The sequence below is a fragment of the Schistocerca americana genome, chromosome 6 (genome assembly GCF_021461395.2).
Source record: "Schistocerca americana isolate TAMUIC-IGC-003095 chromosome 6, iqSchAmer2.1, whole genome shotgun sequence".
Taxonomy (NCBI): domain Eukaryota; kingdom Metazoa; phylum Arthropoda; class Insecta; order Orthoptera; family Acrididae; genus Schistocerca; species Schistocerca americana.
In genome coordinates this window covers 145,846,351-145,863,310 of record NC_060124.1, presented here as the reverse complement: position 1 = coordinate 145,863,310, position 16,960 = coordinate 145,846,351, and the positions used below count along the sequence as shown (strand labels likewise).

General features: G+C 43.0%; 1 protein-coding gene across 1 annotated transcript in view; it reads left to right on the top strand.

Moving 5' to 3' along the window:
- LOC124620014 (orexin receptor type 2-like) overlaps positions 1-16,960 on the top strand; it is a 144,868-nt gene that overhangs the window by 79,975 nt on the left and 47,933 nt on the right. Inside the window, exon 5 of the mRNA XM_047146680.1 lies at positions 10,403-10,515. Coding sequence (XP_047002636.1) covers positions 10,403-10,515 — 113 coding nt within the window. The remainder of the gene's footprint in view (positions 1-10,402; positions 10,516-16,960) is intronic.

The following is a 16,960-nucleotide window of genomic DNA, read 5'->3' as shown; positions in this document are numbered from 1 at the left end:
CAGGCAGTCTGCAGCACAAAATAAACCAGCCGCACGGAGAAACAAAAAACTCAAAGAAGAGGATGGTAACAGGTTAGCGGCCGCAAGAGTCGCCTGCAAGCGGCTACAGTAACCGCCACCTGCGGTAGCAGAGCGATTTGACAACTGCGAACAGAAGTGCGTTTTCTGATTGGTTGTTGCTATGGTAGCAGCCCAGTAAACTTCTACACGTCAGTCACTTTTGTTATTCTGATCAACGTACAGAAGGTGGTATTTGTGAGAAATGGAGCTGGCCTGTTTATGTTTTAACTGTACTTTTTTTTGTGAAGTAGAACATTAAAATCATAGTTTCAGTTTTACGCCATTGTCTTTCTTTGAAAATATTCTGCAAATCATTTTGAAAGTTCAAACGGTTCAAATGGCTCTGAGCACTATGGGACTTAACATCTGTGGTCATCAGTCCCCTAGAACTTAGAACTACTTAAACCTAACTAACCTAAGGACATCACACACATCCATGCCCGAGGCAGGATTCGAACCTGCGACCATAGCAGTCGCGCGGTTCCGGACTGAGTGCCTAGAATCGCTAGACCAACGCGGCCGGCTTTTAAAGTTCCTTTTGCATTACCCTGATTTACTGACACCTTCCTTATACCTAGATATGTACGGGTTGTCTCAAGAGGGATGGGCACTATGCAGGTATCTGACAGGAGTTATCACTAAAAGCAAAAAAGAACACTAAACACGGGCTCTAAAATTCATACCTTAGATCTACGAGCATTCCCTCATCATCGATAAAACGAAACAAATCTCTTCTATTGCAAGCTCTTTGCATTACATATTTTGAGAGGTGGTAGTATGGACCAAAACAAAAAATATATCCCGTGAAAATGGCCTCTAAAATGCATATCTTAAGAGTTTCGCTTCTGTGAAACACATGTCTTCTTCTGAACAAGTGCTCATACCTCTTAAGGTGTGCATTTTGAAGGCCATGTATACCAGTCCTTTTTTTCTTGTTTTGGACCAAACTACCTCCTCCCAAAATATGGAAACCAAAGAGCTTGTAGTAGAAGAGATTTGCTTCACAGTTTCGAAGAGGCAGAAGTACTCGTAGCTCTTAAGGTACGCATTTTAAGGCCAATGTTCACTACACTGTTTTGCTTCGTATGATCGTTCATGTCCTATCCCTGAATAATAACCATTCCTCCTTGGACATCCTGTATACCTTACGTGGCAGTACTTCTGGAACATCGTTGTTTTCATTATTAACTATCTGTGTTTCCGAATACTCTCTAGACCCATACAAACATTTAAATACATCTACGAAGCTTGAGTTGGAAGAAGATGTGGAAGGAAATGAGTTATGTATTTTGTGAAGGGATACTCGATCAAGGGCAATTGTGGTAAAAGTCAGAATGTCCATACGCGGATTACAGCCCTGCATTACCGATCTACATCTACATCTACATCCATACTCGCAAGCCACCTGACGGTGTGTGGCGGAGGGTACACTGAGTACCTCTATCCGTTCTCCCTTCTATTCCAGTCTCTTATTGTTCGTGAAAAGAAGGATTGTCGGTATGCCTCTGTGTGGGCTCTAATCTCTCTGATTTTATCCCCATGGTCTCTTCGCGAGATGTATGTAGGAGGGAGCAATATACTGCTTGACTCCTCGGTAAAGGTATGTTCTCGAAACTTCAACAAAAGCCCGTACCGAGCTACTGAGCGTCTCTCCTGCAGTCTTTTCCACTGGAGTTTATATATCATCTCCGTAACGCTTTAGCGATTACTAAATGATCCTGTAACGAAGCGCGCTGCTCTCCGTTGGATTTTCTCTATCTCTTCTATCAACCCTATCTGGTACGGATCCCACATTGCTGAGCAGTATTCAAGCAGTGGGCGAACAAGCGTACTGTAACCTACTTCCTTTGTTTTCGGATTGCATTTCCTTAGGATTCTTCCAATGAATCTCAGTCTGGCATCTGCTTTACCGACGATCAACTTTATATGCTCATTCCATTTTAAATCACTCCTAATGCGTACTCCCAGATAATTTATGGAATTAACTGCTTCCACTTGCTGACCTGCTATATTGTAGCTAAATGATATGGGATCTTTCTTTCTATGTATTCGCAGCACATTACACTTGTCTACATTGAGATTCAATTGCCATTCCCTGCACCATACGCCAATTCGCTGCAGATCCTCCTGCATTTCAGTACAATTTTCCATTGTTACAACCTCTCGATATACCACAGCATCATCCGCAAAAAGCCTCAGTGCACTTCCGATGTCATACACAAGGTCATTTATGTATATTGTGAATAGCAACGGTCCTACGACACTCCCCTGCGGCACACCTGAAATCACTCTTACTTCGGAAGACTACTCTCCATTGAGAATGACATGCTGCGTTCTGTTATCTATAAACTCTTCAATCCAATCACACAATTGGTCTGATAGTCCATATGCTCTTACTTTGTTCATTAAACGACTGGGGGGAACTGTATCAAATGCCTTGCGGAAATCAAGAAACACGGCATCTACCTGGGAACCCGTGTCTATGGCCCTCTGAGTCTCGTGGACGAATAGCGCGACCTGGGTTTCACACGATCGTCTTTTTAGAAACCCATGCTGATTCCTACAGAGTAGATTTCTAGTTTCCAGAAAAGTCATTATACTCGAACATAATACGTGTTCCAAAATTCTTCAACTGATCGACGTTAGAGATATAGGTCTATAGTTCTGCACATTTCTTCGACATCCCTTCTTGAAAACGGGGATGACCTGTGCCCTTTTCCAATCCTTCGGAACGCTACGCTCTTCTAGAGACCTACGGTACACCGCTGCAAGATGGGGGGCAAGTTCCTTCGCGTACTCTGTGTAAAATCGAACTGGTATCCCATCAGGTCCAGCGGCCTTTCCTCTTTTGGGAGAGTTTAATTGTTTCTCTATCCCTCTGTCGTCTGTTTCGATATCTACCATTTTGTCATCTGTGCGACAATCTAGTGAAGGAACTACTTCCTCTGTAAAAGAGCTTTGGAAAAAGACATTTAGTATTTCGGCCTTTAGTCTGTCATCCTCTGTTTCATTACCGTTTTGGTCACAGAGTGACATTTTGTTTTGATCCACCTACCGCTTTGACGTAAGATGGAAATTTCTTAAACCGATAGCGAATCCAATGTCTTATCCATCGGTTCGTGTCATTCAGTAATAAATCTGTACGGCTTCTTGTTATTAGATTAACGTCCTGTGTTTAATCCGTACCTTTGTAATTTTGTATTTGTGGGGATCCACATGGTCCATATTAGGCTGTAACGCGATGTTTATTTAATCGAGCGATTAGCTAATTTCTATTAAGCTTCATTATCAAGCACATTTGTAACACCATAAAATTACTGCCCGGCACTTCGACATAAAAACCCGCATTCGACATTACACTACAAACACAGTTGCCACAGTCATCTAAGCTAATTATAGGCACTTGAGGAAGACGAATTCGAGTTTAACGCCTTTTTGATGTCGCCATGACTGAAGACTAACGCTGTGTTGCTTCAATCGCAGTGAATAAGAGAGCCCTTCTCTGTGACACCATGGATGGCATGTAACTGTCATTTGCACTGGAGTATCAGGCCGTGCAAGGGTCCTAGCTGTATCTTGCTGCGTGAAAGCAAAACACAGAATTTCTTATTTGTCCACCAACCAAAGCCGTACCGAGGTGATCCTACGCCCTTGGCAGAACTGCCAAAGCAGCGTCTCCCCCTTCCCTCCCTCCGAAAACTTCCTGCGACTTTTTCTATACAACAATAGGAAATTTAGAATTTGTAAGATGAGATTTATAAAGAAACGGGTATAATTGAAAAATATTAGTTAAATGAGCTGTGGAATAAGTTACAGATTGCACAGACTTCCTGAAAGATTTGAGAGTAAAACAAAATCTGTTTTACTGTTTGTGATAACTACTGTACATCGATTTGATCATCATGTATAATGAAGAACAGATTTTATTGCTCCTATTAAATTATTAACAATGTATGAATCAGTAATAAGAAATAAATGAAGAAAGGCTATAAATAAAGTGCTGAGAACAGAGTTCTTTCCAAGAATTGTGTTATTATAATTTTACTTTACATCTCCTTGCTTTGAGTGCAGCAATCTCGTTGGTAATGTCATTGAAACCAAATTTAGCGGCTGTGTCGTATTTGTCGACAAGACAGCTGAATTTGACGGTCTGCTTCAAACATACGAGGGATATTCGGAAAGTAAGTTCCGATCGGTCAATAAATGAAAACCACTGTGAAAATCTGATAAAGCTTTGCACATATGTGTTCTACAGCGTCTGTAGAATGCCTATCGGTTGCATCACTTCGCTCTTTTCAGTTCTGAGCGCATGGTAAGCACATAAAGATGCGTAGAAAATAGTGTCTCCCGCCAAGTATGAGGTCCTGGTGAGAGATTTCACCTGATGTTATGCAGCCCACATTACGAAACTGTCATACGGTTCCTACTTCGTGACAATCCTCGGTAGCAATCCGCAGGGGCAATGAAAATGCGCTTGCAGCGTTTTATCACCCACACTACAGCCGGTAATTGGCTCACTCTGTGTTTCATCTCTTCTCACATTAACTACTGGCTATGATGACAACATTTTCACATAGACAAAGAGCTACAGATAGGCGTAGAGAATTCGTCGGAAGCACAGGCGGCTGCCTTCCTGTGACGAGGGTACTGGAAAGTTGGAAGAACGCTACGACAAATGTCTAAGTCGGAGTGGTGACTGTGTAGAGCAAAGGATAAAAGTTGTAGTAACTGTTGCAAATAAAATATTTCTCATTTTCGAAGTGGTTTCCATTTCGCGATCAATCGGAACTTACTTTTCGGATAGCCCTAGTACTCAACCATAAGTAGTTTTCTTTCATCTTTACTTTGCCGACACTACGTTTAATTTTTCACCTGTCATAAACATACGCAAATCTGTTTCGATGTATGGATAAGCATCTAATAACCCATTCAAGAAAAGAATAACTATATCCTAACTGGAGTCTGTATCAGCACTTATCATCAGGACTTTCTATTAAAATCTGAAAGCAGCTCTACTTCACGGGTATTTCTGTTATATTTGACATCAAAATCTGCTGTATATTTTTCAAAATAAGATACAGAGGTCTAATTTAACGTTTTCCTGACATAAAAATATCTGACTTACGTGATATTGGCATATGTGCTATAGACACCATCTAACTTTTCTGGAATGTTTATAACGATTGATTTCCTTTATTTATCTTAAGGAAAGAGTCGTCAGTATTCTGATGATACTTATGATTAAATTTTCTGGCAGATTAAAACTTTCCGCCGGACCAAGACTCGAACTTGGAACCTTTACATTTGGCGGGCGGGTGCTCTACCAACTGAGCTACCCAAGCACGAACCACGACCCGTCCTCACAGCTTTACTTCCGCGAGCACCCGGTCTCCTCTTCCAAACTTCAGAGGAACTCTCCTGCGAACCTTGCAGAACTAGCACTTCTGGAAGAAAGCCCCGAGTTTGAATCTCGATCCGGCGCACAGTTTTAATTTGCCACGAAGTTTCATATCAGCGCACACTCCGCTGCAGAGTGAAAGTTTCATTCTTGATACATTTATACTGTTCATCATGATTCCCCCTCCTGTGCCAATCACGTACCGTAAGAGCAACTTTTGCAACCAACGATCTCAGCTTATGTCGTATGTATGCAGCCTCTCCCTACAGTTTTTGCTCTTACCACTCCATGTAGTACGACGTAAGTTATCCCCTGATGTGTTAACACGTGACCTATGAAATATCGGTAGTTGAGGTGGCCAATAAACACAATCAAAAAGGTAACGCATTAGTAATGGTTCAAATGGCTCTGAGCACTATGGGACTCAACTTCTGAGGTCATTAGTCCCCTAGAACTAGTTAAACCTAACTAACCTAAGGACATCACACACATCCATGCCCGAGGCAGGATTCGAACCTGCGACCGTAGCAGTCGCGCGGTTCCGGACTGAACGCCTAGAACCGCTAGACCACCGCGGCCGGCTAACGCATTAGTAAGTTTAATTACAATATGTACACTTAATAATGAGAATACACATAACTTGTGGTACTGAGTTATATAAGAGTAATGAATTTGATAGTAACAAATATTCTTAAATATATGGATATGGTGTCTGCTCTTTCGGACAAGGTGAGAATATGGGTCTCGCGTGAGGCGTACGCGAGATAGTCCTTGCCGTCGCGATATCCTCTGTGCCCTCGGTGGCTCAGATGGATAGAGCGTCTGCCATGTAAGCAAGAGATCCCGGCTTCGAGTCCCGGTCGGGGCACACATTTTCACCTTTCCCCGTTGATATATATCAACGGCCGTTAGCAGGTGAACGTATTAATATAATTTTAATATTCTTTAATGTTAATGCAATCTGATAAGACTCTGACACAGAGTAAAGTTCAAAAAAAAATGGTTCAAATGGCTCTGAGCACTATGGGACTCAACTTCTGAGGTCATCAGTCCCCTAGAACTTAGAACTACTTAAACCTAATTAACCTAAGGACATCACACACATACATGCCCGAGGCAGGATTCGAACTTGCGACCGTAGTGGTCTCGCGGTTCCAGACTGTAGCGCCTAGAACCGCACGGCCACTCCGGGCAGCGTGAAGTTCAGTAGTATCGATCTACATGGATGTATTGTCTTTGCAGACTTCCGTACTAGGGCTGATATGTCTGTAGAAACGTTGAATCTGGAACGAAGGTGTGAGTGCGGCTGCTTAAAACGACTTGGCAACCAGTCAGAGTTGTGGGCAATGAGATCATGTCAGCTTAGCGTCCTCTGGTTGCGTGTATACCTGGCGCCCCGCCCCCTCCCCCCCCCCCTCCATCGGAGACAGCGAGCAATGGAAGAGGTATCTCTCCTGGTCGCTAGTTGGAGGGAGGCTTAAAAGTTCCTACATAGCTGCGAGCGGTGCCGAGTGCACTCGATGAAGATGAGGTCGATACTGCAGTCCATCAACCTGTCACTTCTCATAATCAGTACTTTCCACATAACCGTACCTTATCGATCTTTCTTTCCCAATTTTTCAGCAATCCATGATTCACTTCTACACTACTCTGCACTCCAGACATTCGAGGGGCGTTCGATAAGTAATGCAACCCTTTTTTTTCCGAAAGCAGGTTGGTTTCATTCAAGATTCCAATACATAATATAATTTCCCACTCTTTAAGATACAAAACCCTATTTGCAACATAATCTCCGTTCAATGGGAGGGCCTGTATGCCTGCATGGTACCACTCTGCTGGTCGGCGTCGGAGCTAATGTAGGCCCGCATCTCGTGGTCGTGCGGTAGCGTTCTCGCTTCCCACGCCCGGGTTCCCGGGTTCGATTCCCGGCGGGGTCAGGGATTTTCTCTGCCTCGTGATGGCTGGGTGTTGTGTGATGTCCTTAGGTTAGTTAGGTTTAAGTAGTTCTAAGTTATAGGGGACTGATGACCATAGATGTTAAGTCCCATAGTGCTCAGAGCCAGCTAATGTCATACTGCATCACCAACCGCCCCATCAACCACGTACTGGGTCCCGGGGAGTACATCCTTCATTGAGTCAAAGAGATACAAGTCGGAAGATGCAAGGTTCGGGCTGTGGGATGAGGAATGAAGTTTTGGGAACTCCTCTGGGGTGCGCAGACTCGTCTGAGGCCTCGCGATGTCGTGGAGAAGGAGAAGTCCGTTTGCATATTTGTGGTCACGAACACGCTGAAGTCGTTTCTTTAATTTCCTGAGGGTAGCACAGTACACTTCAGAGTTGGTCATTCCACCAAGAAGGAGGACATCAAACAGAATAACCCTTTCAAAGTCCCAGAAGGCCGTCGCCATGACAATACCGGCTGAGGGTACGGCTTTGTACCTTTTCTTCAGTAGAGAGATGGTGTGGAGCCACTCCATGGATTGCCGTTTTGTTTCCCATTCGAAGTGATGAACCCATGTTTCACGGCTAGACAAAAAGCTGTCACGATCAGCCTCGTAACGTGCAAGAAATTTCGCACAGATGGTCCCTCGTTGCTATCTATGGCCTTCTGCGAGCGTGTCAGCGCTACCAATAGAAACGTCCAAATCATCAGCGAAGTGCTTGATTGTGATCTGTCTATCACCTCGAATAAGAGTGTCCGCACATCCCAACACTGCAGGAGCCAGAGCTGGCCGGCACGTAAGAGATCGGTCAGGTTGGCGCGATGACAGACACTTTGGCCAACTCACCGAGCTTTTGTTCACTACCAGGTCTCACAGAAACATTGCAAGCACCTACGAATATTTTCCGTGCTCTGGTTATCAGCTAAAAGAAAATGACAGCACTGTGATTGGTACGCATCTCCGTTACAGAAGCTATTTTGAAGGCTACATATAGCGCCGCCAACTATCCAAACTTCATGAAACAATGGGGGCTGGTGTACGAATATTCCACGACGTCGCATAACAAATTCCTTATTTCTTTAACCGAAACTGTCCGAGAACAAAAATGTGTTGCATTACTTATTGAACGTCCCACGTGCATTCCCAGAAATTTCTTTCTCGCATTAAGGTCTAAGTTTGCTATTATTAGACATCTTTGGCGAGGAAAAACGTCTGTCTGCTTTTTTTGCTTCGTTCATCATTCATAATTTTCCATCCAAGGTAGCAGAATTTCTATACTTCCTCGACGAAGTTTGAAATTTTCATTAATCTCATTTCTGCTGCTTCCAGCTTTTTCTTCTACCTTTGATTGGCTGTCAATCCACATTATTTGCTCAGTAGACTGTTCATTCCATGCACCAGGTATTATGATTCTTCCTCACACTGATAGAGGATAGCAGTGTCATCTTATTATTGACATCTTTTCACCCTGAATTTTAACCTTACTCATAATGTTCTCTCTTTCCTTCATTGCTTCTTCGACAAACAGACTGAATAATTTTGAAGATGAGCATTTCTCTCTTACTGTTAGATCCCTATAGTACCCTCTTGCATCTCGTACATTTTGTATATTACCTACACTATGTGATCAAAAGCATTCGGACATTGGCTGAAAATGACTAACAAGTTTATGGCACCCTCCGTCGATAATGCTGGAATTCAATATAGTGTTGGTCCACCCTTAGCCATGGGTGACAGCTTCCACTCTCCCAGGCATACGTTCAGTCAGGTGCTGGAAGGTTTCTTGGAGAATGGCAGCTCATTCTTCATGGAGTGCTGCACTGAGGAGAGGTATCGATGTCGGTCGGTGAGGCCTGGCACGAAGTCGGCGTTCCAAAACTTCCCAAAGGTGTCCTGTAGGATTCAGGTCAGGACTTTGTGCAGGCCAGTACATTACAGGTATATTATTGTGTGTAACCACTCCACCACAGGCCGTGAATTATGAACAGCTGCTCGATTGTGTTGAAAGTTGCAACGCCATTCCTGAACTGCTCTTCAACAGTGGGAAGCTAGAAGGTGCTTGAAACATCAATGTAGGCCTGTGCTGTGATAGTGCCACTCAAAACAACAAGGGCTGCAAGTCCACTCCGTGAAAAACACGACAACACCATTACACCACTGCCTCCGAATTTTACTGTTGGCAGTACACACGCTGGCAAATGATGTTTACCGGGTATTCGCCATACCCATACCCTGCCATCGGATCGCCACATTGTGTGCCGTGATTCGTCACTCCACACAACGTTTTTCCACTGTTCAAGCGTCCAATGTTTACACTCCTTAAACCAAGCGAGGCATCTTTTGGCATTTACCGGCGTGGTGTGTGACTTATGAGCAGCAGCTCGACCATGAAATCCAAGTTTACTCACCTCCCGCCTAACTGTCAAAGTACTTGTAGTGGATCCTGATCCAGTTTGGAATCCCTGTGTGATGGTCTAGATAGATGTCTGCCTATTACACATTACGACCCTCTTAAACTGTCGGCGGTCTCTGTCAGTCAACAGACGAGGTCGTCCTGTACGCTTTTGTGCTGTACGTATCCCTTCACGTTTCCACTTCACTACGACATCGGAAACAGTGGATCTAGGCATGTTTAGGAGTGTGGAAATCTCGTGTACAGACGTATGACACAAGTGACACCCAATCACCCGACCACGTTCGAAGTCCATGAGTTCCGCGGAGCGCCCCTTTCGGCTCTCTCATGATGTTCAGTGACTACTGAGGTCGCTGATGTGGAATACCTGGCAGTAGGTGACAACATAATGCACCTAATACGAAAAACGTATATTTTTGGGGGGTGTCCGGCTGCTTTTGATAACAGTGTATATTTCTCTAAGTGTATACTCGTTTCACTCAGGATTTCAATTACCTTACATCACTTTTCATTGGACACTTTTTCTATATCAACATAAATTATACATGTGTGTGCGATTTATGTGCCAACTATAGTATCTGATTGCAGGTACACGATGGATATTCCACAGAACGACGCGACTAGCATCATTTCCATGTTGGCGCACTGGCTGTGTTACGCCAACTCTGCCGTCAACCCCATCATCTACAACTTCATGAGCGGTGAGTACGCTTTCTCTAACCCATCGCTCTTCCGCTCGTGCGCTCCTCATTGTCAGTGGATGGAAGGGATGCACATCAAACGTTTAGCGGCAATCACAGTAATTTTTCATAGATTAAAGCGCGCTCACATATCTCGTTTGAAACAACGCAATTTGAGACTAGCTTTACACATAGTTTGCAGTAACTTGACGGCATAAACTTCACCTCTCTGGCACCGAACGAGCAAAGGTAAGATTCTAGACTCGCATTTGGCAGATCTAAGATTTAAATCCCGATTCAGTCATCCAGATTTAGGTTTTCTCTGTTTTTCCCAAACTCGCTTAAGCCATTTGCTGGGATAGTTCCTTGAAAGGAACGTAGCCGATTCCTCTCTCAATCCTTCCCCAAAGCTTTTTTGTGTTCCGTCTGTAGTGAACTTGATCTTGACAGGACATTAAATCCCAATCTTCATTCCTTCTTCCTTAATGCACCGGGGCTGTACGAGTACATAGTACCACACTGATTTATTTACGTAACTGTGTACACGCTAGCGCCTGCAGCTATCTTTCGACAGGGTCACCATCTAAGGACAGACTGGAATTCCTGAGGCAGCGGTCGTCTCCTTTTTCAAGAAAGGTCACAGAACAGATGCAAATAATTATGGAGGTATACGGGCAGGGGTAAAATACAGGGAGCGAAAGGCTATTTACAGTTTGTACAGAAACCAGATGGCAGTTATAAGAGTCGAGGGGTACGAAAGGGAAGCAGTGGTTGGGAAGGGAGTGAGACAGGGTTGTAGCCTATCCCCGATGTTATTCAATCTGTATATTGAGCAAGCAGTAAAGGAAACAAAAGAAAAATTCGGAGTTGGAATTTAAATCCATGGAGAAGAAATAAACACTTTGAGGTTCGACGATGACATTGTAATTCTGTCAGAGACAGCAAAGTACCTGGAAGAGCAGCTGAACGGAATGGACAGTGTCTTGAAAGGAGGATACAAGATGACCATCAACAAAAGCAAAACGAGTATAATGGAATGTAGTCAAATTAAATCGGGTGATGCTGCGGGAATTAGATTAGGAAATGAGACGCTTAAAGTAGTAAATGAGTTTTGCTATTTGGGGAGCAAAATAACTGATGATGGTCGAAGTAGAGAGGATATAAAATGTAGACTGGCAATGGCAAGGAAAGCGTTTCTGAAGGAGAGAAATTTGTTAACATCGAGTATAGATTTACGTGTCAGGAAGACATTTCTGAAAGTATTTGTATGGAGTGTAGCCATGTATGGAAGTGAAACATGGACGATAAATAGTTTAGACAAGAAGAGAATAGAAGCTTTCGCTGTATCACATAACTAATGAGGAGGTATTGAATAGAATTGGAGAGAAGAGAAATTGATGGCACAACTTGACTAGAAGAAGGGATCGGTTGGTAGGTCATATTCTGAGGCATCAAGGGATCACAAATTTAGTATTGGAGGGCAGCGTGGAGGGTAAAAATCGTAGAGGGAGACCAAGAGATGAATACACTAAGCAGATTCAGAAGGATGTAGGTTGCAGTAGGTACTGGGAGATGAAGAAGCTTGCACAGGATAGAGTAGCATGGAGAGCTGCATCAAACCAGTCTCAGGACTGAAGACCACAACAACAACAACCGCTGACGTCAGTGTGTTGCAGAATTATGGAACATGGCTTATGCTAATGTGCTATGATGTTTATGGAGAACGAAAATAGCCTCTATAAAAACCAACACGGATTCCCCAAACAGAGATGTTTCGAAATCAGCTCGCTCTTTTTGTCTATGAGATCGAGAGCACCGTACACAAAGGTCCGAGGTTGTTTTCGCGTTCCTTGACTTCAGGAAGGCACATCACACAGTTCCGCACTGTCGTTTAGGCAACAAAATACGGGTTTACCGAGTATCGAACCACATTTGTGACTGGATTCAAGACTTCCCTGCAGATAGAATTCGATGGGTTGCTCGTAATGGAACAAAATCCACAAAAATTAATTTCAGGAGTACCTCATGGAAGTGTCAAAGGACTTTTACTGTTAAATATGTAAGTGATAAAGTGCAGTTGTTCCCAACCACTCAGAAAAGTACGTTTTACCTCTCAGGGGGTAAAGTTAAGTTTTCTGAGGGTTAAAAACAAAACGGTTCAACTGTCTTTCTATCACGAAAGTAAATTGTTTTTTAAAATCATTATTTCGTAGGACGTAATTACTGGTTAGAAAAGCTACCAATAATTAGATTTTCTTTTCATATACTAGCATTAACGTATGACACAGTGTTTCGGGGATAACAGCTTGTGAAAGTAGCGTATGAGCAAGATCTTCCTCGCACAGGCCATCCGCTACACATATACTGTGTACTACGCGATTATGAGTGTTATATTGAGACAAGTACATCACATGCGATATAATATTTCATGAAAATGGTTTCCCAGAGTTATAGGTAGTTCCACAAGAGAACATAAATTATTTTATTAATCACTTCGCAACAATAAACAAACTAATTGTCAGCAAAAAAGTAACTATGGAATGGCTACTATACTGCTGTACGTTCTACCCACTATTATTACTATTATTATTATTGTTATTATTATTGGTGGCATTGTTCAGACAACAAGCATTGGCAGCCTGAAATCATCCAGTTCGGCCAATTCAGAAGTAACGAGCCCAAGAATCAAGCGATTTACAAACAATAGGCCCAAGTATAGTTCACACATTTTCATTTGTTTGATTTTAAATGGGAGTGTAATGTCGTGGGTGAAGCAAGCGTCGCTAGGGAGAGCAATGGTGGAAAGGAAGCATATTTTGTAAGAAGTTTCTACCATCCATGTTGATATACATCTTTCTTTTCTGAGAAGGAAGCTTAGGTAACTCTCGCAGTGCACTGAGAATTGCTTCATCATTCTATAAAAAAAGATTGTTAGAAATAACTTGTACTAATTTTCTCATTGGTTTATTAGTTCGTGATTCAGCAATACACCTACATAAACTGTCATCTATCTTTCGTAGTTTTAAAAACAAAATCATTCAAAAATATTTTTTTCGTTCTGATTTTAAATAGATGTTAATGTTGATGATGGCAGGGGAGTTTATTGCACTCAATGGTATTTTTATTAGAAAGGCTGAAGGCTACTGATTTTTCTTTTTTCTTTCGTCTGTCTTCCGACTGGTTTGGTGCGGCCCGCCACAAATTCCCCTCCTGCGTCAATCTCTTCATCTCGGAGCAGCACTTGCACCCCTATGTTGTCAATTATTTGTTGGATGTATTTCAATCTCTGTCTTCCCCTACAGTTTTTACCCTCCACATCCCCATCTAGTACCACAATAAGCGACAAATCACCGGAAACAGTAACTACCGTAAAATACCTAGGAATAATCATCCGGAGCGACCGTAAGTGGGATGACCACGTAAAACGAACTATAGGAAAAGCAGATAATATCAGCTTAGTCTTAAGGAATTGTAATTCAGTCTCAAATGAAGTCGATTACACAACCAATTGTTCGACCAGTTCTCGAGTATTGGTCATCAGTCTGGGATCCTCGCTAGTTTGCATCCATCTCACATACGTCTTGCATGATGACCACAACGAGAAAATCTGAGAAATGAGGTCTACTACGGAGATTTACCGACAATTATTGTCCCCGTGCGCAGTTCGCAAATGGAACAAGGAAGGCAAAACAAGATAGTGGTACCAGACGTACCTTCTGCCACACATCGTAAGGTGGTTTTGGGAGTATGCAGAGGTTGAACAGAAGTGTGGGAACACCAAAAACAATACCATACCTAATACTGTGTAGGAGACCCATTGGCATTGAAAACAGACCCGTTGGCATTCAAAACAGCCTCTAATTCTCTCGGGATGTATAAAAATACGTCCTGTTTGGTTTTCAAGGGAGTCTCATACCATGACAAGGGTGGATAGCGATTATCTTTCTCTGCAAAATAGGCCACAAAGGCTCAGTAACATTGAGACCTGGTGACAGAGGTGGGCAGGGGAGATGCGACCGTTCATCCATACTTTACAACCATCACAAACTGAAATGTTATATGAGTATGACCAACCGTAATCATATTAAAATAGTCGAACAAATTATGCATGACATACAATATAACCATTTCGGTAAACCTAGATGGGAGGCAACAATTTGAAATAAAATAGAAGCTAATATTACAATTTGTTTGTTTAAAAAAACGTAAGGGCATCATATCAGAATGTATAACAGCTCAGTTTGAAGCAGATGCATGAGGACATCCAGAAAACATCTTAGCATACTGTGCTTGAGGACGTAAAGTTAGGATCACTGGTTGACTAAAACTGATGCCTAGGCAATCGTAATGCCAAAAAGTGGCTGAAAGTATGTCTTCTGTTCTGCTTATTGACTAACGACTATCTCTGCAACATTGTTCACGATGCTATCTAACGACGCACATTTCATGCTGTCAGTATGAGTTTCTCCTCCATAAAAGTAGCATAAACATATCTTTGTCAAGTTGTTTACGAGGTTCTGACATGTAGTTTTCGCAGTGCATATTTGTTTGTATAGTAACTCTTTGACAGCCTTTCTATGGATAATGCTAGCGCCACCTACTGGTCTTCGTTTACTTCTTTGACAGCTTAATCGCCACAATCAGTTTGGCACTGGTTATCTTCGAATAGACAACGGCACTGTCAAATTATGCCTACCTGAGATGAGATCTATGTTGTTTTCAGTCTATGTGCTCACTTTTGTGAGTTTAATCTAAATATAAGTAATTGTGTCATTATGTACGTATTTGTTATCGTTAATTTTCTTATCCACGTTATTCCACAGCTTTAGTCGCACGATGAAACTTTGAAACACGCAAGGCTTGATAAAGAATTGGGGGTTCAAGCCCTTTATACGAGGGTTCTCCAGAAAGTAAGTTCCAATCGGTCGCGAAATGGGAACCACAGTGAAAACCAGAAACGTTTTATTTACAACAGTTAGGTACACCTTCCACCTACTTCTCTACGCAGTCGCCGCTCCAACTTCGGTTTTTGTCGTAGTGTTGTATCAACGTTCCAATATCCTCGTCTTAGAAATCAGCCGCCTGTGCTTTCGGCTTCTGCACTGGTCTGCAGCTAGTTGTCTGTGGAAAAATTGTGTCTTCCTATCCAGCGGTTCTTGTGAGCAGAGATGAGACTCAGAGGGAACCAATTACGGGCTGTATTGTGGGTGATCAAACACTTCTTCTCCTCGGAAACGCTGCAGGAGCGTCTTCATTGCCCCTGCAGTGTGCGGCCGAGAACTGGCATGAAGAAGGAACTGCTCGACAGTTGTGTTATGTGGGCTGCATGACACAGGCGAAATCTCTAACCAGGCCCTCATACTTGGCAGGAGACGCTATTCCCTACGCATCTTTACATGCTCGCTGTGCACTCAAAACTGAAAAAAGCGACGCGACGCGATCGACGGGCATACTAGAGACGCTGGCCAACACATCTCTGCAAAGCTTTACCGGATTTTCCCAGTGGTTTTCATTTCGCGTCCGACCGGAACTTACTCTCTGGACAGCACTCCTATATTTCAAGCTTTTACCAATTCTGAATGGTCGCCTGCCTCTACCATGGGTGTATTTCTCCATCAAGTAATGTAACTAAATTCCACCACTATAAACAGGAAACTTTCACTTTAAGGGATTCGTTAAAGATAGCTTTCAGTGGATCAGATGTAGCCCTGCGTAACATTATTTCAGGAAATGTATCCGCAGATTGCAAATACGAGACCACCACAACTATACAATTGACTGGAAACAAATGAAAATTTGTGCTGGACCATAGTCGAATCCGGATTTCCGGCTTTACGCGAGTGCTCGCCTTAACCGTTTGGCTATCCCAGCACGCTTCACCGAAAAATCCAAACTCCCATACGTCCCAGCGTCTGCTTTCTACAGTGCTCGCACAATGATGCGACTCCCGCTCATGGTGAGACTTACTTTGTTTCCTTGTCAGGCTGCCTTGGCTTTGGCATGAAATGCCAGTGCCTGTATTTGACAGTACTTGTCCAAACAAACATTTCTTCGAACTTCACAGAGACTGTCAAATACAGACTTTGCTCTAATGTACTACTACATAATAATTGGGGACATAGGCTGCAAGTGCTACTCTGAGAGATGAAGAGACGGGCATAGGAGAGGCCGTATCAAACCAGTCAGAAGACTGATGAATCAAAAAAAAAAAAATCCTTAGCGTTTCTATTTCACCGTCACCATTACCAACCGTCGACTTGGATAGCTTGAGAAGAGCTGGATTTGATGCTCATGTGACATCTAGGATTGGTCTACGTTCTAAATCACTAAGCTCTGCTCACCGACGTGTTCTGATGTTACTGCTCCGCTACTGAAAACGCAATAGTCCTAGCCTACTTTTATACCTGGCGGATTCGCATCTAAAGACATCTAGTGGCAAATTCTGCATTACATATGGGTATCCGGA